At 37.6% G+C, this 26856-nt stretch overlaps 1 protein-coding gene across 5 annotated transcripts in view; it reads left to right on the top strand.

The window, feature by feature from the left end:
- TJP2 (tight junction protein 2) overlaps positions 1-26577 on the top strand; it is a 63493-nt gene extending 36916 nt beyond the window's left edge. For 3 of the 5 annotated variants that reach the window (XM_053931960.1, XM_053931961.1, XM_053931957.1), the window contains 22 exons: positions 3834-3887; positions 5863-5987; positions 8239-8341; positions 8803-9382; positions 10860-10963; positions 11118-11271; positions 12265-12373; positions 12484-12623; positions 13134-13200; positions 14351-14501; positions 15239-15347; positions 15983-16193; positions 17533-17720; positions 18775-18870; positions 18979-19058; positions 19546-19756; positions 20181-20281; positions 20665-20877; positions 21225-21335; positions 22218-22559; positions 22988-23073; positions 24506-26576. In XM_053931960.1, the coding sequence (XP_053787935.1) occupies positions 3843-3887; positions 5863-5987; positions 8239-8341; positions 8803-9382; positions 10860-10963; positions 11118-11271; positions 12265-12373; positions 12484-12623; positions 13134-13200; positions 14351-14501; positions 15239-15347; positions 15983-16193; positions 17533-17720; positions 18775-18870; positions 18979-19058; positions 19546-19756; positions 20181-20281; positions 20665-20877; positions 21225-21335; positions 22218-22559; positions 22988-23073; positions 24506-24677 (3498 nt within the window). In that variant the 5' untranslated portion in view covers positions 3834-3842 and the 3' untranslated portion in view covers positions 24678-26576. Of the gene's footprint in view, positions 1-586; positions 627-3833; positions 3888-5862; positions 5988-8238; positions 8342-8802; positions 9383-10859; positions 10964-11117; positions 11272-12264; positions 12374-12483; positions 12624-13133; positions 13201-14350; positions 14502-15238; positions 15348-15982; positions 16194-17532; positions 17721-18774; positions 18871-18978; positions 19059-19545; positions 19757-20180; positions 20282-20664; positions 20878-21224; positions 21336-22217; positions 22560-22987; positions 23074-24505 lie in introns of those variants that run through there. The other 2 variants (XM_053931962.1, XM_053931959.1) reach the window with 2 other exon arrangements.
- The last annotated feature ends 279 nt before the right edge of the window (positions 26578-26856 follow it).

A 26856-nucleotide genomic window follows, 5' to 3' on the forward strand; every position in this document is an offset into this window, starting at 1 on the left:
CCACATCTTTTCTTCCCCTCCTCCCTCCTATATCCCTCCCCTCTCCAATTCACTTTTATAGCCAGATGATTGTTGTGGCAGGTCTTCTGGTTTTGTTCTTCTTTCAGCATGAATGAAGTTGTCTTCGGTGATGTCTCAGTAGCAAGTAATTGTGTAAATCTCTTGATGACTGTCAGTTAGAGCTGCAACAGCTGCCTGTTCGTTGCCCACTGGTGATTTTAGCATTTTGACTAGTTTCCTGCCAAAGATTCTGTGAAACAGTCTATTTTGGGTATTTAGAAAGCACCTTTCATTTTAGTATATGAGCATTAGACAGATTTAAGCAAATCCTGACTACAGTGTTCTAATTAGACATGGACTGACTATAGTCCCTAATGAATTTAGACTAGCTAATTACAATAATTTGCATTTACTGCAGGTAGCCTGTTGTCTGTGTAAAACCTGGGTGGTAAAAACAGTTACTGTTAGTAACAGGAGGTGGGGTTCTTAACCATTTTGCCTGCCTTTCTCTCTCCAGTGTTTTGGTGTGCAATCTTGCAGTGAAACTGCGATCCTGTAAGGAATGCACAAGCTGCTCAGGATCCCTTTGTGTTTCCTTACAGATGAAGTATGAAGAAATTGGCAAGGTGATGAAGGCTTTTCATAACTCATCACTTGATGCATTCAGAGGAGTACAGGAATTTTGCAATTCGGGTGGAGACTTAGATACTAGTTTTGATCAAATCCCTGACTGATGATTTGTAGCATTGACTGCAAATGACTGTAACATTTGCAGTCTCTCCCTCTCTCTCGATCTTCTCTTCTTCATTACTCTGATGGTATGGGTTAGCATCATGACAATGGCAAGCAGCAGTACATTTTATAATGTTAAAGAGATTATTGTTTACAGATTCTTTTTGCCTTACGGGCTTCCAAGGTGACCATTCAGTTCTTTGAACTGTGTTGCAGAGCTTGCATTTTTTCATCCGTACAGCAGAACTAGTTGTGTTGTCTTGGTAATTACATTGTACAAAATCAGCTTTGCAAGTACATAGTGTGCTTTCCTTCCCTGATGCAGAGTACAGCAAATGAGAGACAGTTTCCCCAGGAGCAGTTTCAAAATATGGATTACTTTAACAAATACTTATGAATTTAAAAGTTAATTGCATAATTATCTTTTGCTGAATGTTCAGTAACAGTTTCAACATACAAATAAACCCCAAAGATTTACACAGAATGTACCTGAAACAGCCACTGATACTATGAGGATCTTTTTCTAGGCACAAATGAGATGATACTATGGGCTTGGCATCTTGTAAGACCTTAATTTTAGTGTCTATAGGCAGTAGTTTCTCTTTCATTCTTACTACTTTGTGTTTTTGGTTTTTTTTTTTTTTTGTTCTTTTTGGGTTTTTTTTTGTTTTTTGTTTTTTTTAACCAGATACCATAATACTTATTTGTCAGACTAAAGTAAACTTAACTCTGTAGGCTTACTCTGTAGGCTTTGGTTTACTATCCAATACATCTTTCCACTAAGGTTATACTTATGCCACTGCTCATGGAAGGCCTAGTTTTCTGGAAGGAAATTCCCATAAGTTTCCTGTTTCATATCCTTACATCCCTGATACCTTTACAGTGCTTTCCTCCTTTTCCTGCAGTGTTGTACTGAATAAGCAGTCATTTCTCAGGCCTGTCTCTGTCCCCATGGGTAGTAAGCTCCCCATGAGTGTATTCTGCCTGCCTTACTCTTGCACCTGCGCAGAGCTGGCCTCAGTATTCTTGGCTGGGAGGTAGTGTTGGTAGGAGGTGTATACAGTGCAAACTGAATTTAAGTGATGTTTGTGTTACATGTCTAAGTTGTTGAGGCTTTTTTACCAAGAGGACAATGGAAAAGATTTTCCATCTTCTGTGCTTCTACAAAATTTGAACCTATCTGCTTGTCCTTCAGATTTTACCCATCATTTGGTACTGACTTTAATTCCTAAAGTTTATTCAGCGAAGTCAGATGGAATTTAAATGACACTGAGACCCCTCTTCAGCACAGACTCATCTTTTGCAGAGCTTAAAAATACATAGAAAATCAGGAGTGTAGGAAGGGTCAGTAGTAGGTAAGTTGTTCCCTTACATGCCAGATAAGCCAGCCTTCCATTTACGGCAGCATCACAGCAGTTTGAAAGAAGAGCTTACTTAAGGAGGAATTTCTCACCTGCGGCAGAGATTCTCTGTGTAAGGGAATATGTTGTGTGAGTTCAGTTTCAGATAGCTGAAAGCTTAGACATGTTAGCTGGTTAAATGGCAGTGCCAGATAAAATAATTTTACTATGTGATTCAGCACATTCAACACTGACCCCAAGACACATATGTTTTAATACTAATAGTTATGAACACATTCTTGTCTGACCTAGACAAGTCAAAATTTAGAAACAATTACTTGCATGTATTACTTTTAATATAAGCCATCATCTCCTACATCTATTTCTAATTTTCTTTTTAATTAGACACCAGAAGTTTTAGAAACTGGAAAGCATTGTTCATTTTCTGGCAGAACAGTGGAAATTTAAGACTGTTCAGTATTGTATAATTCCTGGTAAGAATGCTGAATGTTTTGCATATTCCTTCAGGATCTCTGAGCAGGACTTAGTTTTGTTTTTCAATACAGTGAATGCGATGGAAAATGTAAATCTAGTTTCTCTTTGTGGTGCACAGAATCAGCTGGAACTATGCAACAAGGTTTTTTTTGCATATGAGAAATAACATCCATAGCTTGCTGAATAGTTGTGCACTGCCAGAAGTCTTACTCTGAAAATACAAGGGATGCCTTAAAGTATAGGCATACACTTGTTGTGTCACTTCTCTGTCTAATGTTTTGGAGTTTAGCTGTCATTACTCCCTGTGATGCCTTTAAAAAGACCATTAAGTCTGACCTGAGCTTCTGTCTGAGATTCAGTCTTCTGAGATAAAGGAAGACCACTTTCAGTAAAAACAAATAAAACCTGCAGCTTGAGTATGTGCATGCACATACTTATACAGTGTCTGGATTTTTCTTCTGCAGTGGACGCTTTCCATTTTGAAATGTTTTCAGTGTCATTTTTCTGCAGCACAGTTGCTCATTTTTCTCCTAGTTTTACAGGCCAGACACTGAAGGGGCTGGCTGTGTACTATATGATGCATCACAGCTGGGTGATTATTCTGTATTATATTTTAAGCTGTGATGTTGGAAAGATTTCAGCTTATATCATGTAAGATAAAAGTGATCAGTTTTAACTGGAAATGTGGTAAAAAAAGGTCTCTGAGCAGTGTCACAGAAATGGCTATACCTGTACTATATAGTGATATATTGTGTTTTCCTGTAAAATTTAATTTCTTGATGGGAACCTAAATATTTAGCTATGTAATTCATAGTGGACAAAACATTTTGTTAAATCCACATGAACAAGACGCAAGAGATCTGAAGTCTAGTTCATTTTGAAAACCCCAGTTTCAGCTGCTAATCTTACTGCATACGGGACAGAAAGGTCTTCCATAAGTATTTTATGTGTTATTTGAATCAGGGCTATAGAACGCCAGTTGATCTGAATTAAATGCTTTTGCTGAATAAGGATTTTCCAGAAAATCAGAATGAGCTGTTAAATCAGTGAAACGTGAAGGGATTCTACCACCCTGGACCTATTAATATTTTTTCCCTTTTAAAGAAAAATTGTCATTATTTAAAATATATTAATTTCATACTAATTCTCCTAAAATATTAGAATATGCAAATTATTTTAAAACCTGTGTTTTAGTGGGGTATTTCACATTTTAATTTAACTAGTTATGTGCTATGTGTTTTACTAATTGGTTTCTGTGTGCAACAGGCCCCAGGCATGGAAGAGCTGATATGGGAACAGTACACAGTGACCTTACAAAAGGTGAGTGAGTGTCTGTTATATTTTTAGTTTTCAAATATTCAAGCACTGGTTTACTCTGAATATGTTTTGCAATAGATGTCATTAGCATGTCTGAGTCTAGAGTAGAATTCATTGTCCAAATCAGATATGGTTTTTATTTTAAAGCTTAGTTGCTACTCAAACAATAGCGCAACTCTTTAATGTTAGGAGTAAATTCAATTAACAATTTAAGTGCCGTATTTACTGCTGTTTAGTCTTTCTAATGTCAGTGTGATATACTATATGTCAACCACATAGCTAAATTCATTATTGGAGAGTATTAGAAGTAAAGCAGATGGTTCTATCAAGCAGGTTATGGTTGATGTCCAAGCTTTGTAATAATCACTGAACAGGATTCCACTGATTTTATTTTTGTAAGATATTTTAATATATACTAGTGTAGAATCCAGAGGAAAAACACTGTCATTAAAACTTACAAAACAGGTGGACTACAGATGTCACTTTAAAAGGTTTTTTTTTTTTTTTTGAGAAAAGAGGGAAGTGTCTCATCAAGTGGAATCCTTTTGAATTAAAGAAAATATAGCACTTGTGCCTGTGTTCTTTAATAGCTAGTCTGCCACACCACAGTACCAGGTGTGCACTTTGACTTCGGTGGTGGTAGTCTTCCCATCTGTTCTGATGATCTGTGTTCAGTGAGCAGCCTGCACTGAGCTGCTCAAGTTTTTTCACATCTTCTGCAGTGAACTGAACTTGATGACCCAAGGTGAAATAAGCGATCTTTTCTACATAGCTTGTTTCATGTGAGAAAGTGTGGTTGAGAAGAGGTTGGGTTTTAGGTTACAGAGGTAGAGAGGAAAAACATTGCAGAAGAAGATCTTAGTTCCTGTAATTTCCAGCATTTCAGATCTCTGATATTGTGTGAATTAGCATTACTTCTTTACCACAGAGGCAGACTTAGGCTACTGAGATGGTGAAGGGCTACTGAACTTGCTGTATCAGCCACTACCATTAATTTTACCATTACTTTGACTCTATTGTTTTGGTGTAAAACATCAAACTGCTCCTGTAAAGCTAAGCTGTAGGAAGTGAAGTGCTGTTTTAAAAGAAAACCACATTGTTTACTCTCAGCATTAGTGGAACACAAGGTGACATATGATGAACTACACATGCTGATTGGGTGTTGCGCGGAAAGCGTAACTTTAATTTGATGTATTACTTTGCCACTATGTTAAAATGTTTTGTTCAAATGTAGCAAAATTTGTAATTTTTAGTGATATGATGTGTATGTTAAATAGCTGATAAAATTAAACTTGTGTGGTTTTGTGCTCCCATTGCTGTCAGCAGTTCAATTATGCTAACAGTTCTCAGGTTTTAGTGTTATTGACATGTGTCCTTGGCATTCTGTGAAGCATTTCTTTGGTTTTATGAATGTTATCTTATGACTTCTATGGATCTGTTATTTCTATGATGACAGGTTTGGCATAATTTACATATTTAAAATAGTTGATTGTGACAGAGTATGATTATATAGATAACGCACAAGTTCACTACTTGTTCTTTGTAATCAACCATGATCTTGTTATTTTGATAGAGGAACTACTTAGTAATCATAATGAAGATGAGATCCTGGGAAAGTTATTCTACTTTCCCAAGCATCATCTAACTAGTAGATTTACCTAACAATGAATTTGGTATAAATAACCCATGGGATGGTGAAGCAAAATGCAAGCAAATTTAGTGCATTCTTTACTTAATTACTAACAGTCATAAGGCTGTAGAGGTTTTGGAAGACAGGAAATTGTCATCTTGATACATGGATGTGTAAATACCTAATCTTTCTTAAATCTAGAGGTACTGTGTGTTTCTGCAGCACTATGCATGCAGCTATCACATTTTAACATCTACTTAAGACTGCCATTACAAGAGCATTCATGTTCTTCTTTCTCCCCGAAAATTCCTGTATTCAAGTTTTATTGTATTTGGTTTTGTTGTAAAGGATTCAAAACGAGGATTTGGGATTGCAGTTTCTGGCGGCAGAGATAACCCTCATTTTGAAAATGGTGAAACATCAATAGTAATTTCGGATGTTCTCCCAGGTGGTCCAGCAGATGGATTACTTCAGTAAGCACTTTTTTCTTTGTCTGGGATTTTGAGGGGTATGGCTGTAGAATACAAAAAACCTTTAGACAGATGTGATTGAAATCCTGGTGATTTAATCACCTCAAGATTTGGTGCCTCTTGAATATCTAGATGTTTCTTTAAAAAAAAAAAAAAAAAAACAAGTAAACCCTACATAGAGGTGTTAGTTGTTGTTTGGTAAAGACTTTACATTTCAGTGGTGGTGTTGAAAAGTCTTTAACAGTTAAGTATGTTTCTTTCAACATTGCATTTTATTTAAAGAAACTGTAGAAACAGTTTTAGTATCTTAAAACGTCCTCCTTGTTCCTCCTCCAGTAAACACATTTCATGATCAATCATTAGTTTCCGAGAATGACCTAAGTCAGACCAAATAAGGTTTGCTAAATGTTTATTTTATATCTGAAAGAAAAAAAATATAGAAATCAAGAGTTTCTCTTTCTGATAATTTCAAGTTATCAGTTATCAGAAAAGTATGTCTTTCTGATAACTTCATCATTGGTGAGCCAGCATCTATCATGTACAAATAATTAATCTGTAGGCTGAGAGTTTCTGTTGTACATCAGTTTTTCATCCTTTGATTTGAAATAACTGATGAGGACTAGACAATTTGGAAGTATACCAAATAATTGTGTAGCAATAATAAATCAAGAGAGTAGATTCTGTCCCTTTTGCCATGCATTTATTTTTGGTCAGAAAATGAAGTGGCTGACATGGGAGTTTTTGTTGAGTAACTAAACAAAAGGGTAATTGTAACATGCATAACAAATAATTTTTAACAGAAGTGCACAAATCCTGTGTTTTATAGCAGTGACCTCTGCACATCACCACTGTCATCCGTCCTGTTCTGTAATCATCTGTGATTTGGGAATGAAATCATGTCCAGAAATTATGAAAGATCATATGTAAATTGATGATGGCAAGGGAATACCAAGATATTTGGGCACTTTCAGACAAAACACATTCTGAAGAAAATGAAGGCAAAACTTTTCCTCCAAATCAAGGAATATAGGTCTAACCTTCAGAGTGGATGGGTAAAACCATTGTGTCATCTTTTGTAGGGTAAAATGAGCACATGTAGATTGACCTCTTGGCATAATATTGCAACATTAAGTTCAATACTAGCTTTGGATGTATGGACTGTCCAGAGAGCTATTTTAATTCTTGCATAAATCTGGATGAAACTGATACTGAAATATAGCATGCTGGTCTGGCATACTCACCCACTAAAAAGGAATTGGAAGGGTATGAAAAGAGGCACAAAAATCATTTAGGAGTTAGAGTGCCTTAGGAATGGAGGCTTAGAGTATATAATCTTCTTATTTGAAAAGAAGATTGTGATGTGATTTGATTATAACGACAGTACAATAGTTGGTACCAAAGATTTCTTTTATCTAGTAGAAAATGGCAAAGTAACCAGTAATTTGTTGAGCTAAGGCTCTGACTGTAACTGGGTAGTCGCCAGAATAAACTAATATAAAGAGTATGAGGAGTGGTAATTTGGGGATTATTTGTCTTGTTCACTTTTTGCATTGAAATGCCTTTACGAAACTTATGGGGTTAAATTAATTAGTGTTATGGGGCTATTTCATGAAGAGTTAGGTGAGTTAGGTGTTAGTGGTCTATTTGATATGCAGGAGGTCTGAACAGAAAAGTTAGTAATCTCAGCTGGCCTCTGTTTTAGGGCAAGGAGGACTTCTTGTGTATTATTGTTTTTGGGTTTTTTTTGTTTTTTTTTTTTTCCCCCCTGATAACCTTTCTACAGAGTAGATGTGACCTGAGCACCAGACTTTTAAGAAAAATGTTCTGCAGTTGTACTTGTCAATATTTGCCTAAATACTAGTATGGCTGCAGCAGTTTGAAGCTTTTGTGAAATTCTTATGTGAAAAAAATCTAGCACTAGGTATGAAAAACTAGGAGTCCTGAAAGACCAAAATAAAAAAAGTTTCAATACTCATCACAAATGTTCTTTAAAAACCATTATGGCAAGGTACTTAAGCTGAACACAAAGCTCAGTGCCTAGTTTTTAGATGTACTGAAGGCTGCTTCTGGTACTCAGATATTGTAGAGTTAATATAGCAAACACAGTTTTAAACTCCTTGTTAATCTGAATTAAATCCATAGGTTTCCTCTGTTAAAAAAAAAAAAGGAACAAAAGAAGAAATTTTGTTCTGTTGTTTTCATGAAGACTCCTAAAATCTTCTCTTTCCTTTTTTATCTCCCTTCCCATTTCCAGAGAAAATGACCGAGTGGTCATAGTTAATGGGACAGCGATGGAAAATGTTCTACATTCTTTTGCAGTTCAGCAGCTTAGGAAAAGTGGGAAAGTGGCCACCATTGTAAGTAAATTCCAAATATATTCAGTGTACAGTGGTATGTACCTGTGTAAGCAGTCAGGATTTTGGTTTTATTCTATAAAGAGTATTTAAAGGCAAAAAGCAAAACAAGTCTTTTGCCATATGCAAAGTACAAAATAAATAAAACAAAGACATAGTTTCTGCAGGTGAAACAAATGGAAATTAATCAACGGTATCACAAAGTTATCTTCTTGAAAAACTGAGAATAAAATGTTTATTTTATAATGTTTACTGTACTGAATAATGAGTGGTACAAAATAGAAGTTATGTGAGGCAAATTACATTCTGCATACACAGATCTTGTCCAGTAATAAAGAGAATATTGTTCTTCCTTCTTTTTTTCCCCAGCATATATTTGAAACATGAAAAATATTAATCTGTTCAGTTTCACATTCTGATCTTTGATAGGAGTTTGTTTGTTTGTTTTCTGTTGTACTGAACAGGTAGTGAAAAGACCAAGGAAAGTGCAGGCTGCTGCGCTGCAGAGAAGCCCCTCCCTTGACTATGAAGACAGAGCTTTAGATGTAATGGATGACCATGCAGAATTTGATGGCAAAAGTGCTCGAAGTGGCTACAGTGAGAGAAGCTGGCACAGTGGAAACGGAGGGCGCAGCCAAAGCTGGGGAAACAGCCTGGATCAGAGCTATAGAGATGAGCACGACCGAGGGCGTAACCGAAGCAGAGACTGTGACATGGAATGCAGCTACAGCCGCGATCGAAGTCGTGGTAGGAGTGTTGACAGGAGCTTGGATCGAGACTATCGAAGGGACCGGAGCAGGGGAAGGAGCATCGACAGGGATGCTGGCTATGAGCGGGACTACAGAGGAGACTACAGCCCACCCAGTTACAGTCACGGATCTTTATCTGATCCTAGATATGGGAGGGAAATGAGGAGTCATAGTCGGGACAGGCTTCGTTCCCGCAGTCCTTCGCCTGAAATACACCACCAACATGAGTACCTAGGACCGCAGGATCAGAATGCACCAATCAGTGTTCTCTTAACAAAAGGCAGATATAATGAAGGTGGGTATAATAGGGGAGAAGAGGAGTCAACTTCTAGTACAGCATGGGTTTTGGTGGGGAAAAGAGAAGAACTAAATTACTTTCTACTTTTGCAGGTTAATTGTTGATTTTTTAAAGTGGTGGTTTAAGTTGTTCTTTCATTCTTTCTGGCTGATTTGGGATGCTTTTTGCCCAGAACCTTGAACTTTACCTTTGAACAAAGATTTGTTCGCTCACATAATTTCAATCTTTTCAAGCCATTGTGTCCCTGATTTTCCATTTTCTCTGCCCTTTTCTCCTCGTTCTGAGGGAAAACATGGATCTGATCACGATTCAGATTACATTTGGCACATCTACAAAAGGGTTAGCTAGAACAGGTAAAGAGTAGACTCTGCCTTTAGTAATGCAGTTTGTTTGGTTCTGGTCATTAAAGAATACTGAAATAGCAGCAGCTGAAATACTGAAATAGCAGTATTTCAGTCTTTCTTTGCTGAGTATTGAAGTGTGTAAATGAAAGCCAAAAGCCTGACCTTCTTTTCAGTGTGATATAAAGACTTGTGCTGGAAAGCATATCTGAGATTAGGTTATACATAATTTTCTGTTTGAGTTTTTTTTGAGGGGAGTGGTGGTTTACTGCTGGAGGGATTGGATGTGGTTGTGTTTTTTTCCTAATCTGCCCTGTTGTAATTTTGACAATTTTTTGCTAATTAAATTTTGTATGTGGGAGCTAATTGTTTTTTTTTTTATTGGCTCTGGTAACAGTTCTTTTTTCTCCTTCCTATTCTTCTTCTGCATGTCATGTTTCCACTTGTAAAGATAATGCAGATATGTATACAAATAAGGAGAAATATAAGCTGCAATTGTTAACTTTTATGTTTAGCTATACTGTCATAATCCCTGCCATTCATATGGATACTTTGCAGACTTGCTGAAGTGTGGTGATCTTGTAAAGCAGGGCAACATTCTGTTGTTTTAGGATGCATGTTTTTAAGGATGTTGCCTTTCTTTTTAAGTAGCAAATATACTGACTCAAGTAACTTAGATCACAGGGAAGGAAGGAAGCAGGGGAATAAAATAAATTCCTTTGCCTGAAACAACCAAGGCATCCTGGATAGGACAGGGTCATCATGTAGCAACTGATGAAAAGAAATACTTCTGTTAGTGCTTTTTGACCCTTTTCCCCCTCTATGCCATGCAAAATACGAATGAGAGAGAAGCTAATCTAGTACATTAATAAGCAGCTCCAGAACAAAGGCATAATTTTGCTGCTGAAGTTGCAGACCAGTTATCCTACTGTAATTGGATTTGGGATGTTGCTTGTTCATATTGTAATTGCAGCACAGGTATCAGGGTGAAGTGGGTTTACTAGGCCTACATTTTTTTTCTTTTTTTTCTCTCATGGTATAATGGCGTTTGATGCATGAACACTGTGTAGTTTTTAAAACAATGCGTCCTTGCTCTTTTTTTAAGCTACAGTGGATTATTTTCTTGGTTCCAGAGTATGGACTCCGTCTTGGAAGTCAGATCTTCATAAAAGAAATGACCCGTACTGGCCTAGCAACCAAAGATGGCAACCTGCATGAAGGAGATATCATTCTCAAGGTCTGTTCTAGTTTTACTGCTAGTAGTTTGGCAGGCACTGGTTACGGTGGTTATTGTTGTAACCAATAACCACTTAGTCATGTTATAGTCAAGTTCACTGTTAAACTTGAGTACAACGCGGACGTGTTTGTTATTATTGTCTTTTTGTGTCCAGATCAATGGTACAGTGACAGAGAACATGTCTCTAGCTGATGCCCGAAAATTGATTGAGAAATCACGTGGGAAACTCCAGCTGGTTGTTCTCAGGGACCGAAAGCAGACACTGCTCAACATTCCTTCATTGAACGACAGTGACTCAGAAATGGATGGTGAGGTTTAATGTGGGTCCAAAGTTTTGGACTCTGTGCAAGGACAAAATGAAGCTTATATTGTTTTGCTGTGGTAGAGTGGTATTAGATTCTTTAAGAAAAACAATGAAATGCAAACAAAGTTAAGTAATACTCAGTTAAGCAACAAGTCCCCTTCCTTTAGGTGAAAATAATTTTGTAGTAACCATATAGTTACATTTTAGGAAGGGGCAGAGATAGAAAGACCAATGTTGGTCTGGCAAAATCAGTCTTACTTCTAGGAGCAAACAAATCAGGTTCTTTAATAAAAAAATTTAAAACAAATGCTTTGGACTGGTTTCTCCTTCTGAGGACATTAACATTCATGGCAGCATTGAAATGGAGGGAAGAAATGTCAGGATAAGAGAAAATTAAGTGACCCTGGATAACTGGTTTCTATTCCCAGTACTTGTTCTATAAAAGTGTGTGAACTGTATCTCTCAGCCTGATCTTGCTTTGGGAAGAGCTCAGAATGTTTGGGAGAGCAGGATGTTATATTATTTGGAACAAGATACCTGCTTTTCTGCTGTCAGAATATGGGATGGAACTTCTGTAGGTTTTACTGTGAAGTCTGAGGTGCAGTTCAAATCCAAGGTCCACTCTTGTTTCCTTTGCTGCTAAAGGGCAGTGATGTGGGGACTGTTGATGTGAGGGTGGTCTTCGGTTTGGAAACCTCCATAACACTTAAAATCAAAGCCATAGCTAATGCATGTGTGGTATGCTCAAAATAGTTGTGTGATGTGAGTGTGTTTGCTAATAGTTGTGTGAAACTTTCCTGAAATATTTTGGGAGGGTGGAGGGGTGGAAGAACTAAAAGGCACTTTTTGAATCTTTGTCAAATCCAACTTGAGATGAGAGTGGGCTGAAATGTTCAGTGTATCCTATATCTGAGAACTTTGTAAATACACAGGCTGATCAGGTGAGCAGGTAACTAAAACAAATCCTGCATGTCTTCATTTGCCACTCTCTTTACAGATATTTCTGAAATAGAGTCAAACAGATCATTCTCCCCTCAAGATGACAGATCACACCATTCTGATCTAGATTCACATTCATCTAATGAAAAACTGAAAGAGAAACCAAAGTAAGAAATGTTCTCTAGTTTATTTTTTTCATGCTTATCAAATAAGTTATTCAAATATATGCATTCTTATCTGATTTCATGACACTTTTTTTCCTATTTCTTCCTTTTAGTGCAAAAGAGGATCCCTCCAGTAGGATGTCCAGAATGGGAGCAATGCCTACTCCATTCAAATCAACTAGTGACATTGCTGCTCCTGCTGTTACAGCTGTAGACTCAAACAAAGAACTGAAGTACCAAGATGACCCACCAGGTCAGAGCCTGAAGGTTTTGGTTGCTTTTTTTTCCCCTGGCCACAGAATGTCCATTCCCTCAACCATGTTGACAAAGCTGGTATTCTCTTCATGTCAGCCCCACCCTGACACACAGACAGGAAGTTTGTCTTTGCTTTGTGGTGCGGGGAAGAAACACCTGATATTTTTTTGATGGCAGTTGCTTATTAGAACTACCACCTGAAAAAAGCAAACACTCTACTAGAACATTTGCTGTTAGACTGTTGGCCTAAGCAGATGAATGAAGTCTGATCTAGCTTGCCTTAAAGAGTTGTATATCCCATCCTTGAACTTTTTTTTTTCTTTTTCAAGAATTAAAAAAATAGAAATAAATGAATTTTTAGTCAGATGTTGATGTTTAAATCTCTATTACTCTTCGGCATGGAGGGTTTGATTGCTATCTGAGAGCTAAAAATTCCTGGTATTTATAACTTTTTCAATATCTCAGTAAGTTCTTTCGTTTGGGTTTTTTTTTTTCTTTTTACATTTAGTGCCTCAGCCAAAGGCAGTTACACGAACAATTCTTAAACCCAGCCCAGAAGATGAAGCAATATATGGGTAAGGTGGTACTTGCTGAGTTCTTTTGCACTCTCTATTCTTCCAATGACCAGTGCATGATTCTTGTTGGCTGCATGGGTTTGTGTTCTTTCTCCCATTTGGAGTGATACTCCCTTTATAGCTTAATGCCAGGAAGATGTGACATGGCTTCTAACTGACGATATTTGAGATCACCTTAGTTTTAGAAATATCTGCATGGAATCTACCTGGAAGGTATAGAACATCCTGTATTTCTGAGCTTGCATGGGAACATATGCAAGAATTTTGTTTTATTTTATTTTTATTAATAGGAAATCAATTTACATATTTTCTTTTGAGAGTTTCCAGATACAGAAATTGAAGGAATAGGAGTGTTGGAATTGTAAGGAGAAACCTTAAGTTTGGAAAATGTTCTATAGATTGGTGTGTTGTTTTAAATTAAAGTCTTTCTGGATTGGTCCCTGCATATATTGTCATTGATGTGCACATTAATCAAGTGATTATTTTGGTGAAGGGGAATTTATAATGCAGGCTTAGGGTATTACTGAGAATGGCTGACAGATAAGTAGTGTCCTCTGAGTTGGAAGGTCACTCAGGCATTCGGCTTTTCTGACAGCAAAAAAGCTGAGCCTATTCCAGTAGTCTCTCCCACTGCAATGTGAAGGCACTGATTGTTAACACATCAGTAGATTATACTTGAAAATACTTCTCATTGCCAGAAAATTTGAAGACTTCCAACAAACATGTTACACAGTAAAGACAGTAGGTATCAGTTTAATTTGTATGACAGTTCTTTAGATTATAGAGTATGATCACTCATAATTCAGTCTGTTTTCACAAAAGCTGCAGGTATTCATATGACAGGATAGAGTTGGTAGGGAACTGCTTTGGGGAAACCTGACTGTTTTCCTGCTCAGTCAGGTCTGTGCATGCCAGTTAGTCACTATTCCTAGCTCTTCTTCCACTCTGAAAAGATTGAATTATTTGCTTCCTGCCTTCACTAAAGGGTTACCTCAGTAAATATAGCCTATATAGTGAAAGAAAGGAGATAAGAATATTATTAATATGATATTGTTGAGGAGTTGTTATTTTTTTTTCTTTTGGCATCCTAATATTGTTATTTGCTTTGATATATGGCCTTACTTCCTTTTTCTGTTTGTAAATCCTGTAGTCCTAATACAAAAATGGTGAGATTCAAGAAGGGGGATAGCGTGGGTCTACGACTGGCTGGTGGAAATGATGTAGGGATATTTATTGCTGGAATTCAAGAAGGTACCTCAGCTGATGAGGAGGGACTGCAGGAAGGAGATCAGATTCTTAAGGTATGAGTATGTGCCCCTGAAATGCAGGTAACTTCTGTATACTCTCGTTTGCTCCTCTTACTGGAAATATGGAAGAAATTATGATCTTAGGAATCAAATTATTGCTTTGCAAGGGTGTATATGTGGTGGAGGGATCTTACAGAAATGAGTTCTTGAAGGACAATTTTATATCAACCTTTAGTTTGTTTATAATGTTGTGGAAGGTGTAGTTAAATCAAGAAAAATGCAAGATGGCACAATAAATTTTTTGTACAATGTTTCTTCCTAGTCTTGGAAGGGGAAGAATTTGGGCCATTATAATTTTCTTCTTTCATCTTTCTCCAGTTTATTTGGGTTATGGTGATTTATTTTTCAAGTTTCTGATTTGTATAATCTGTGCCGTTTAATCACTTCATTCTCCTTTTTTTCTGAAAATTCAATGGAAGGTTAATGTAATTTTCCCTCTACCTCTTCTCTTGCCCCTTCTAGAGGCTGTTAAAGTTGAAGAAACAATCTAGCTGTGTACAACTAGAACATTTTATTTCAGGAAGACTACTGTTAATAGCTGGAATTAAATATTCACAAGAGACAATAATTCACTTTTATATATATAGATATATGGATAGATATAGATATACAGGTATATGTAAAAATAATAAGGGAAGAGAATATTAAGATTTTTCAGATGAAAGAAAAACCTGTGGTTATTCCTTTTATTGTTGATTTATCAGTTGTTGTGGGTTTTTTTTGTTATGTAGGTAAACACTCAAGACTTCAGAGGCATTGTTCGGGAAGAAGCTGTTTTGTATCTCTTAGAAATTCCCAAAGGTGAAACTGTGACAATTTTGGCTCAAAGCAAATATGAAGGTAGGTGCTTCGAAAAAAATGTGTGTATATCTATGAATCTTTTAAGCTGTGCTTTGTCAGTGAAACCATAAATAATCTCTCTTGTGCTTATTTTTGATAGCATTTTAGCTTATCTCCTTTTCACTAGTTGAGAAGATAGCTGTATTCCATACATACAAGGCTGCATGTGTGATATGTTTTTCAGAATACTTCTCCATGTCTTTTATTATTAGCAAATAGCAACTCTTAATCCTGAAAAGTGGTAAGGTACTGCTTTTTCTTTTGCTTTTCTGTCTGTATCAGCTGGGAGAAGATCTGCTGTGCCTTGGCAGTCAGAAGAGATTTGGTCAGCAGAAAATGGACAGTGTTATTCATGAGCAGTTAAGGAGCAAGAAAAACTTCTTGCTTTCCTTTTGGGAGACACAGCCCGCTGCAAGACTGTAGTATCATAGCTGCCTTTTGCCCTGGAGCTGTAAGGGCTATGCACATACAAGGATGGAACACCCCTGATAAGTGTGTGTAGGGGAATGTGGATCTGAGTTGTTACATCTTTCTGAGCAGATGATTAGAATTTCAAAGCTGTATTTGCTAAATCACAGCTTAATCTTTCTTTCAAGTGTAAAAAGATAAAAGCGAAAATGGAGGTCTTGTTTTAGTCTACAGAGACATCATGGCCTGTGGCAGAGGAGATTCATTCTTCATCAGGAGTCACTTTGAGTGTGAAAAAGAGTCACCACAGAGCTTAGCATTCACCAGAGGGGAAATCTTTAGAGTAGTTGATACACTGTATGATGGCAAACTGGGAAACTGGCTGGCTGTGAGAATTGGAAATGAACTGGAAAAGGGCCTCATTCCAAATAAGAGCAGGTAAGGTGGCACCATGTCTTCCTACCCATTGTTAGAAGTAAGATTTTTTCCCCTTCACTTTTGCTTCCTATGTCATATCTTTCTTCCTTTCTGTTCCCTTCTACAAGAATGAAAGAATTGTTTTGTCTTCATTTTTACAAGCATTGTGCCTATAAAAACTACATATTTTAGAACCATGGCATTATGCAAGGAGACAGTGAGAGGGTGGTGTTACCTATATACCAGGTCATTATTTACAGCACAGACCTAGAGCTTCTATCTCAGCAATCAACCAAGCTTTGCATAGTAGCTACTTCAGTTCCTCTTACAGAAAATGGGTGGTGTGTCCTATTCTTGTTAGCTTTTTGCTTTTTTTCCCCATCTTCTTCTTTGTCTGTTCACCCTTACCGAATCAAATCAAAAGAAACAAAAAAATGAAACAAAAAAACTGAACAAACAAAAACCCTTCACCTTAGGAAGCTCATGACTCTTTGTGCAAGAATACTCTGATGATTAATCTTCAGAAGAATTCAGTGCTTGAATTTCTTATGTATATCCTTGTGGACAGTGTTTTAAGTATTTATTCTGAGGCAGGATTTGTTTGGTTTTTTGTTAGCTGTAGTCTGTATTTTTGTGTGAAATATTGAGTGAAGCACAGCAACATTTTTGCTTAAATATGCTTTCCTAATCAAAATTCATGGGAGGTAATAATAACTGTTCAAATGTATACAGTGCATAAAACAATTAAAATTAATCAGGTAGAAAAAAACCCTAAAACTACAACCAGACTGTAGCTGAATTTTTAGACTGTAGCTTTTAAGTTCTTGAGTGTGGTTGGGATTTTATGATGGAAGAAAAAGCTCACAATTACATGAAGCACACAAGTTACAAAATACATTTCTTGCATGACTCCCTTGTCTGTTTTCTGGTAAGTACATTTTCTCTGCTCTCTGAATTGGTCTGACCAAACCAGCCTTTGTTTCTGTGCTCTAGTGAGGTAAACTTTTGAGGCCTAATGGAGAAGAGAGTAATGACAGTAATTTTTTAGGCCTTCAGTTCCAAGTTGCCCCCTCTCACCACCTTTTTGCATTTGCATTCTTTTATTTACGCTTTGTAAGTGAACAGTTTCACTTACAGGAAACTCATTCCTGCCCAGCAACTTGTAGCTGTGGCAGGTCGGAGCATTGTTCTGACAATGTGTTTGCTCCAAGGCAAAGGCACCTGAACTTGTGTGCTGTTACCTCCACTCCTTTCTATCTGTCTGGCAAATTATCTGTTGCAAATTCAAAATCCATTGTTCATCAGTGAAAGCACCCTTGCCCTCCTTAACTAGTTCTGAACTCCCTGCTTTCTCTGTCAGAGCTGAACAGATGGCCAGTGTTCAAAATGCCCAAAAAGATGGCTCAAGTGATAGGGCAGATTTCTGGAGAACACGTGGCCAGCGATCTGGAGCAAAGAAGAATCTGAGGAAGAGTCGTGAAGATCTGACAGCTATTGTATCTGTGAGCACAAAATTCCCAGCTTACGAGCGTGTTCAGTTGCGTGAAGGTAAGTGAGACTGCTTTGAGCTGGCATCCCATTTATTGCTGGCTGTTTTAGCATCCAAATGTTTGGTCAGCTAAGAAAGTGATTTGTAACAACTTTTAACTATGTTAAATTAGAACAACAGGAAGGGATGACATTTTTCTCAGAATGGAGATTTCTGGATGCTACTAATAAGTCTATAAGAAAGCTTTTTTACCCTTTTAAACTGCTGTTGTTCTCTCTTGCCTCCAAAATACACCTGCCAGTTTTAAGGTTTAAAATGAAAAAGGGGTTGAAACAGCAGAGCTTTCCTTGTTTCCTTGGATTCTTCTTGGCTTGCTCTTAAAATACAGTCCATATGCCTGAGATCAACCTCAATCTTCATAAAGAGCACTTCAACAGTAGGTTCAGAGCAAATAGAAACCAAGTATTTTCAACAGCCCAAATATAATCATGGCTCATGTGATCTATCTCCATGACTATAAACTAGCTGTATTACTTAGTGGTGAGCAGATCAAGCTGATTTTCTGGGTAGTAACACATGACAGTATTCTGGAACAAAACAAACAGTACAGAGTATTTTAAAGGAGATCCCAGGTGCCAGGATGAAGCTTTGGGGTAATGGCATTGCCCCATTAACTCCGAGGAGACTGTGTTTTCACTTGCTTTGACATGAGCAATAACATAGTTTTACATTTCTTTGCTTCTTCAAGCTGCTTTTCAGTAGGTTTATCATTTGTGTCTTTATTCATATAAAACCCACTGTGTCAAGGTTCATGGAGTTTTGATGAATGGAAAGATAAATGAAGATCTATATATTTTCAGATGTAGAATATTCTAAATACAACTGCACTAGAAGGAATAAGAAAGCTATTAATGAAAACAGTCTCTTACTTTCTCAGCTGGTAAAAGTAGTTTTCTCTATTATACTGTTGCACAAACCTCTGAGAAATAGTTTTTTTCAAATATATTTTTAATAACCTCAATTCTTAACTTTGCATAGTAACTGAAGGTCTTGTCTTTTATATATAAAACCAGTCTTATCAGATTTCTCTTTTCTCCATATATTTTCTTTCAGCTGGTTTTAAGAGACCTGTGGTGATATTTGGCCCTATTGCAGATGTCGCTATGGAGAAGTTGTCAAATGATTTGCCTCACCTGTACCAGACAGCAAGTAAGTTGTCCTCTTAGTGTCTTTTTTCATCCTTGACTGGGAGAATGGATAACTTAATGATTGCACCTGCTTGGCCACTCTAGATAAGCTAAAATACTGTCTTTGCAGAGACAGAACCCAGAGATGCAGGTTCGGAGAAGTCAACTGGGGTAGTGCGCTTGAACACTGTGAGGCAAATCATTGAGCAGGTAGGGCATTCCTCTGAAAATTGCTTATGCTCAAAGGCATGGTGTTTGATTTGTTTGCTCCTGGAACTTTCAGAGTACTCAAATTTTCACTGCATCTATTTCTGTAATAAGCTTAATGATAAAGCTGTTTTGAAGTTGTTCAACAGCAATTTTAGTAATTTTTATAACTTTGAATCTGATATTAGAAATTACCTTCTCCTTCTCAAGTCCATTCTAAATTTGGACAAAGGAGAATCTGTTTTAATATATGCTTTCTGAAGTTGCCAGAGGCTTTACGGTCATGCAGTGCTCTTCTTGCTCTTAACATTCTAAATATGTTATAACTTCTTGCTCTTAACATACCAAATATGGTATAACTGTGGGAAAATATTCCACAAGCTGTGCTCTTATATGGATACAAGTATCCTGGTGTTTTTAGGATCCCATGTTCCAGTCACCTCCATTTGTTCCCACATGCACCACATTGACTGGCCTTTCTTGTTAACAGGATAAACATGCTCTGTTGGATGTCACTCCTAAAGCAGTGGACCTGCTAAATTACACCCAGTGGTTTCCAATTGTGGTCTTCTTTAACCCAGACAGTAAACAGGGTGTGAAGACCTTGAGACAAAGGCTATGTCCTACATCAAACAAGAGCTCGAGAAAACTTTATGAGCAAGCAAACAAACTGAAGAAAACTTGTTCCCACCTCTTTACAGGTAAGGAAGAATGTTTTATTAACCTGCTGACTATGAGAGTAGTGTATGCGACTTTGTGAGTCTTGAGACATATACTTATTGCTCTACATATTAACTCATGCAGGCTGGAACTAAAAGAGTGTGAAGGTATGGTCATGAGTAATGCCTTCCTTGATTTCTTTCAAAGTTCTTTGTTCTGCCAAATTCTAATGGAGAAGAAATTGTGGGCTGGTGTACTGCCAGTAAAAGATAAGTGATTTAATAAGCTTAGAAATAAAACAAAAATACCAATATAATAATACCATGGTTCTGTCAATGATCTAAATGAAGTGGCTGTTTAACATTCTCACATACCTAAACCAAAAAGTGTTAAACAGCATAGAATGGATAAAGGATTGCTTTGCATTTACCATGTTATATACACTTTTTCCTTCAATTTTTACAGCAACAATTAATTTGAATTCAGCCAATGATAGCTGGTATGGTAGCCTGAAGGATACAATTCAGCAACAGCAAGGAGAAGCAGTATGGGTATCAGAAGGAAAGGTAAGCAGTCAGTCCATACTCTCTGAAGCTATACAAATGTTTCAAAGTATCTCTCGCCAGTAAAAAATTGTTCAAAATTTCATTTGCCAGTGGTCAGTAGGCTAGACAAATAGTCAGTTGATGTATGTCTTTAACAAAAAAAAAAAAAAGTATTATTCTTTCTGTAACACTTGGAGCTTTCATCACTAATGCTGGGCTAGGGGAGAATGATGATGAGGGATGAACTTCTACAGGACTTTTTCATAACTATTCTGAATTGGTTTCTTTCAGTTCCATGAAGTCATTCCTGAGGGTTTGTTTGGCCTGATGTTGAGTCTTAACTGGACTTTAGTTTATTTATTTATTTAATCTTTGTTCCTTACTTCTTACTGACTTTTGCCTAGATGGATGGCATGGAAGATGACGCAGATGATCGTATGTCTTACCTTACTGCCATGGGTGCTGACTATTTGAGCTGTGACAGCCGGCTGATCAGTGACCTAGAGGATACAGATGGAGAAGGTGGTGCATACACTGACAATGAACTTGACGAGCCTTTGGAGGAAACAAGGATTTCATCTGTTAGCCGATCCTCTGAACCTGTGCATCACGAGGAGGTGAGATGATTGGATTTTTTAATAAGACTGACCATTGGGCTTTCTGACAATCTTGATGCATGGCTTAAAAATCAGAGGCTTTTTTTAAACAGCAGCTTTACCTTGCTTCTGATAGTGTTTTAGATTACCCTGTGAAGAGGAAAATAATAATAGCTCTGCTTTTCTGCCTAAATTGATAGATTTCTTGATGATGTCTCATGATCTTGATCTTTTCAATTACATTTGCAGTGATTGTAGTCAGGTTGCTTTTGACTCCTGGTTACTGTTCCCAAAATTATGAACTTGAGAGAGAGGAAAAATGATTGAATTACTGGCTACTGAAGTGATTTTATCTCTTTCTTTCATAGAGTTTGAAAAAGTTTACTCCAGAACCAAGGGCTCAGTTGAGAAAAGCTGGTAGCAGGGAGATCCTTAGAGAGCCAAGTCCACCTCCAGCATTCAAGCCTGAACCACCTAAGGTAAATTTGTAGAAACAAATCTGAATACAAACATCCTCTCTCTGGAGAACTCTCCAGGGTGGCAGATTGGAAAGAGCAATAGACATGGTCAGACACTGAAAATATTTTAAGTGTGGACAGAAGAAATGACTGAAAGTGTTGCAGGATCAAGCAGAAAGAAGACTTACTGGTTAACAGTTCTTCTCAAATACATGTGATCTCTAATATGGAATAAGAAAGTAAACTCCTTTTTGTATCTACTAGCGAACTGAGAGGCACTTTTTTAGCTCAGCAAGATTAAAAGTAGGCTAATCACCAGGAAAAACATGTTTCATGGCTATTACTGTGAAGCGCAAAATCAGAATCTACCACCTGACCATCACTAGAAATTTCTGTTAACTGTTTGCTCAGGAATGATGCAAAAGGGAAAAAAATACATATACTCTATTCAAAATACAGCCCAAGTGTGCCTTGACAGTGAAGATAGGGCAGAGGAGGATATGCACAGCAAAAACAAAAGCTGAATATAAAAAACATTAGGTTCTGTGCACTTCTATATTTTAGGTCATGATACTTCACATTAAGCAGTAGTGAAAAATTATCTGGGGCATCAGTTTTCTCTGTGCTGTACTCTTAATACACATAGTTCTGGTAATCCTTAACAAATAGGACAAATAAATGTCTAAGAAGTCTGAATGTCCTGGTCTTCTATAGGCTGATATGTAGTCTATGAGTGTATGCCCAAAATGTTGCAGCAGTTCAAACATCTTTGAAGTGTTACATCATATGAAGATTGACCTTGATAAATACATAGGCAAAGTGATTACTTTTAAGTTAAAGCCTTCTTTTGAAACGAAAATTATACAGTTACTGATGTAAATTTTGTGTGTTTTATACTTGCAGGGGAAGTTACAAAATAGAGAGGATCCATATGACTTCCCCAAGAACTATGACTCCAAGTTGAGTAATATTGCTGTAAGCAGTGAGACTTCAACTGTATCAGCTAAAGCACCACCACCACCTCTTTCTGTGAAACCTGCCTTTGGGCGTCCCATTCTGAGAAACTCTCAGCCAGCAGTCCTGCCTGCAGAGGAGGAGGAGGAGGCAGCAAAGTTAGAAGAGGAAGGAAGTGAACAAGAAAATACTTCAAAATCAGTACTGAGGAAAGTAAAAATATTTGAGGAGATGGATCACAAGGCAAGGATGCAAAGAATGCAAGAGCTACAAGAGGCTCAAAACGCCAGGGTATGAAGAGATGCCTTTCCCCCTCCTGTGCTTTGTGACTTACAGAACAGCCAGAGTCCTGAAAACTAAAATCCTGCCCTTTGTATTGTGTTGCTTATGGCGGGTGAAGTTTGGGAAACCACACGCAGAGACATACTCATTTATACACAAATGTGTATTTGTGTATAAAAAGAGGTCATATTTTAAGGTTTCCTGTTTTAACTATAAAAAACCTGACTTCTAATAATCCTGTTGCTTTTGGCAATCCATTGTTCTCAAGTGTGCTTTGAATTAGTACTCTAGCAAAAGATTATATAATTGTAGGAATATCAATAGGATATTACCAATTTGTGCTTTAATTGTTTCAGATGTAGCAGTGTCCACCTAGATCCTAGATCCAAATATAGGATCAAAAAAGAACACTTATTTTCTTCTACTTCCTTTTAAAGCTTGAAATAGCCCAAAAGCATCCGGATATTTATGCTGTCCCTGTCAAAACACAGAAGTCAGAACAGACCTGGCCCCAGCCAGTGAGGTAAGGTGTATCCAGTTCCAAACATTCTGTCTCGATTCTTGACCTTGCTGGAAGGAGGAAAACTCATCTTGCCTGTTTTTGTTCATACAAGTCATCCTGCCTTGGTATATTGTTTTGTTGTGATGCCTCAAAGATTATCATAAAAGTGGGACAGAATTTTAGCAAACTCTTCAGTGAACTCATTTCAGGATTTTTTTTTTTTTTAGTTCATTTATAATAAGTTCATTATAGTATTTGAGTCATCTGGGAAGAAACACTATATTGTTTCACTGAAATATTTGCAGAGACAGTTTTTTTGTCAACACACTGCACATTTCTAGGACATGACCTCTGCAAGAGCTAACACACTGCATGATGGATTTTGTCTTCTGCTCTTCAGGACTCTTAATTTTTTCTTGCATCTTAGCAATAGCAAATAGAAATTGAACTTTTTTTGCTAGTGAGTCAAATGCTTTGATGTCACAGTAAATAATCTAAAATGCAAAGATGGAAAACTGGTATTTTCTGGATCTCTTGACAGGTTCAGAAAAGCATTATTTTTTATATAGCATTGGAAACTTCATAAAAGTAATGAAATTTAATATTTCACCACGTTTGCAGAGTGTTCACTTACGTGTAGAAATCAGTATTGTTGGTTTTTTACAGGAGTGTTAATGATTGACCTAGAAGGGAGTATTTAATCCCTGTGGGAGAAAGATGTAAGCAGAATACCATCTTTTTTTTCCAGAGCATGGGTTGCAAAAATCATGGATTTGAAACTGAGGAAATACCCTGTCTTGACAGATTCTATTTTTCTATGTCTGCTTAATGTCATGTCAAATGTGTAGCACCACAGTGTATAAAAAGCAAATGTATGAGTTATTTCTGCCCACTTTTAAGGCTAAGAGCCTTAGTGAGGGCCGTGAGTGAAAAGGCTACCAATTTAAGAAATGTCACATAAGAAGTCTTTGGATTTTGAGACAGAAGACTGAAGGTGCAAAAGAAGGAGGCATAGAAAAAATTCTGTGCAAAACTAATTAAGGGAGATGTTGTAGCAAGGCTGGAAACCTCTGCTCAGGGAATAGAGTACTGTCAAACTATTGATGTTTCAAACTATTGATGTTTCAAATTTTAAACTGTACACACAGTGTGCACACTGTGTGTACAGTTTAAAATTTGAAATTTGGCATTTTTCCAGGTAGGTTGAGTACATAAAATCTGAGCATCATCCTCCAGCTTAATAGAAATAAGATGCCTCTCCCGATAGGTTTACCATAGTCATGCAGTTTTTTATTGGCTAGAAGGGGTTTCATTTGCTCCATCTGCCTTTCTGTATGTGGCCATAAAGCAGATATTAAGCACAACTATTTTTCGGTTTTTCATAATGGGAATAGACATTATCTCTATATCTTTGTCTTGCTCTCCATCTCTTTCTCATATTCTGCTATGTTAGCTCCAGGCCTCCAGAACCCCAGAAGGCTCCTGTTAGACCTTACCTGGAAAACCGTGTCAGTTATGGCAGCGATGCGGAGGAGGAGGAGGAGGAGTACCGCCGGCAGCTGGCAGACCATTCTAAGAAGGGCTATTATGGACAGCCGTCCAGATACAGAGACACAGAATTGTAGGCTTGCTAGCATGTCCATGTCTAACACTCTTCTGAGGTTTCTTCCTTCGCAGCCAAAGTGGAACAGTAATTAGTCTTGAAAGCTGTATTTTTACTGGGGGTGGTGTTAGAGGAGTTGGTGTTACTCAACTCAGACATATCTATACACTGGAACTGGAAGAGTTCATTTTTTTGGGGATATTATTTTGTCAGTGTCTATGAGAAGAAATCACTATTGCCTGAATGCTGTTGCCTGTTTTACAAGGACCAAATCCTTAAAGTTTGTGTTAATTCTTGGCATTTTCATATTTTAATATAAGTCCCCCTTTTTCCTTTTTATTAATGCTGCCTTTTTGGACTGTTCTGCTGTGTTATAAAAGTATGATCCACTTCTATAGAGATACACTTCTAATGCAATAGAACTAAATGTGAAAGTGTATTTGAAGAACAGTAAGTGCCTTTAACAAGAAGCATCTGAAGCTGTTTGTTTTGACATATGATACTTGGTGCAAAGCCATAACACACTAAAAAGGGGATTGACTGTTCTACCTATCTTTATTTTTTATCAGTTTCATGGTAACAATTTTCCTTGCATGTTATTTTTCTAAGTTCATAGATGCATATGATATATTCAAAAATACAGACTGTACATATTAAAGGTGCAATTGAATGGATGGTTGGAAAAGACCAGGATGTGCTTAAACAGAGAAAATGGTGTAGAAAATTCAGTCACATATTAAAATTTACACAGACTGCAAATAATAAAGTATATATTCTAGACAAACCTCGTGTATCTCATTTTTCTTTTCAACAGTATTAGTTTAGAATTGCTGACTTTCATGAGTACACTGTTTCAGTTCAGGGTCTCCTCTCCTGTTCAAGTAACTGGGAAACACCACTATTGACGTGCTTCACACTTTCTGAACATCATTTTAAAATCTGCTGTGATTTAAAACTGGTGCAAAACTATGGAGTTCCTGCAAGGGACTTACTTCTAGAATATTAAATTTTGCCTCACCATTTGTGCTCTTTAGCCTTATACAATAAAATTTTTCAAAGTATAAAGAAGAAAGAAAAATTTATTTTGATCATACAATATGAAATATGATTGCCTTCCAATCCCTAACCGTTATATATATTATATCCCTAACCTATATTAGGACAATGTTATTCACTGGGAGGGTGGTTCAGCACTGACTAGAACAGCTCCCCAGGGCAGTAGTCACCGCACCAGCCTGACAGCTTTCAAAAAGCACTGGGACAATGCTTTCAGGTACATGGTGTGAGTCTTGGGGATGGTCCTGTGCAGGTCCAGGAGCTGGACTCACTGATCGTTGTGGCTCCCTTCCAACTCTGGAAGTCCATGATTCTTTAACACTCTCTCAGAAAAGGTAGAATTTTCTTGTTGAAGCAATAGGATGAGGACACTTGTGCTGCTTAGATTAGAATCACTTAGATTGGAAAAGACCTCCAAGATCATCAAGTCCAGCCATAAACTGAAAAGTGCCAAATCCACCTCTGAACTGTGTCCATACCACACCTGCACATCTTTTAAATTCCTACAAAGATGGTGACTCAACCACTTCACTTGGGCAGTTCTAATGTCTGACAGCTCTTTCTATGAACAGATTTTTCCTAATACCCAGTCTACCCCCTGGTGCAACTTGAGCCCATTTCCTCTTGTCATGTCACTTGTTACCTGGGAGAAGAGGATGACCCCCACCTCACTACCAGCCTCCTTGGTAGAGAGTCCCTGAGCCTCCTTTTCTCCAGGGTAAACACCCCTAGCCACTTCTCACAGGATTTGTGCTCCAGACCCTTCACCAGCTCCATTGCCTTTCTCTGGACTTCTGCCACCTCAATGTCTGTCCTGCAGTGAGATGACCAGAACTGAACACAGCACTCAAGGTGTGGCCTCAGCAGTGCCACAGGGGGACAATCCCGTGTCTGGTCCTGCTGGCCACACTTGCTGGTACAGGCCAGCATGCTGTTGGGCACATGCTGGCTCATGCTCAGCTGCTGTTGACCCTAGGTCCTTTTCTTCTGGGTAGTTTTCCAGACACTTTGTCCACCGCCTGTGGCACTGCTTACGGTTGTTGTGACCCAACATGAGGGCCATTCACAAAGGCAGGCTTGTCATGTTAAACCTCATACCACTGGCCTTGGCCCATCGATCCAGCCTGTCCAGAGCCCTCTGCAGA

The sequence above is a fragment of the Vidua chalybeata genome, chromosome Z (assembly GCF_026979565.1).
Source record: "Vidua chalybeata isolate OUT-0048 chromosome Z, bVidCha1 merged haplotype, whole genome shotgun sequence".
Lineage (NCBI taxonomy): Eukaryota > Metazoa > Chordata > Aves > Passeriformes > Viduidae > Vidua > Vidua chalybeata.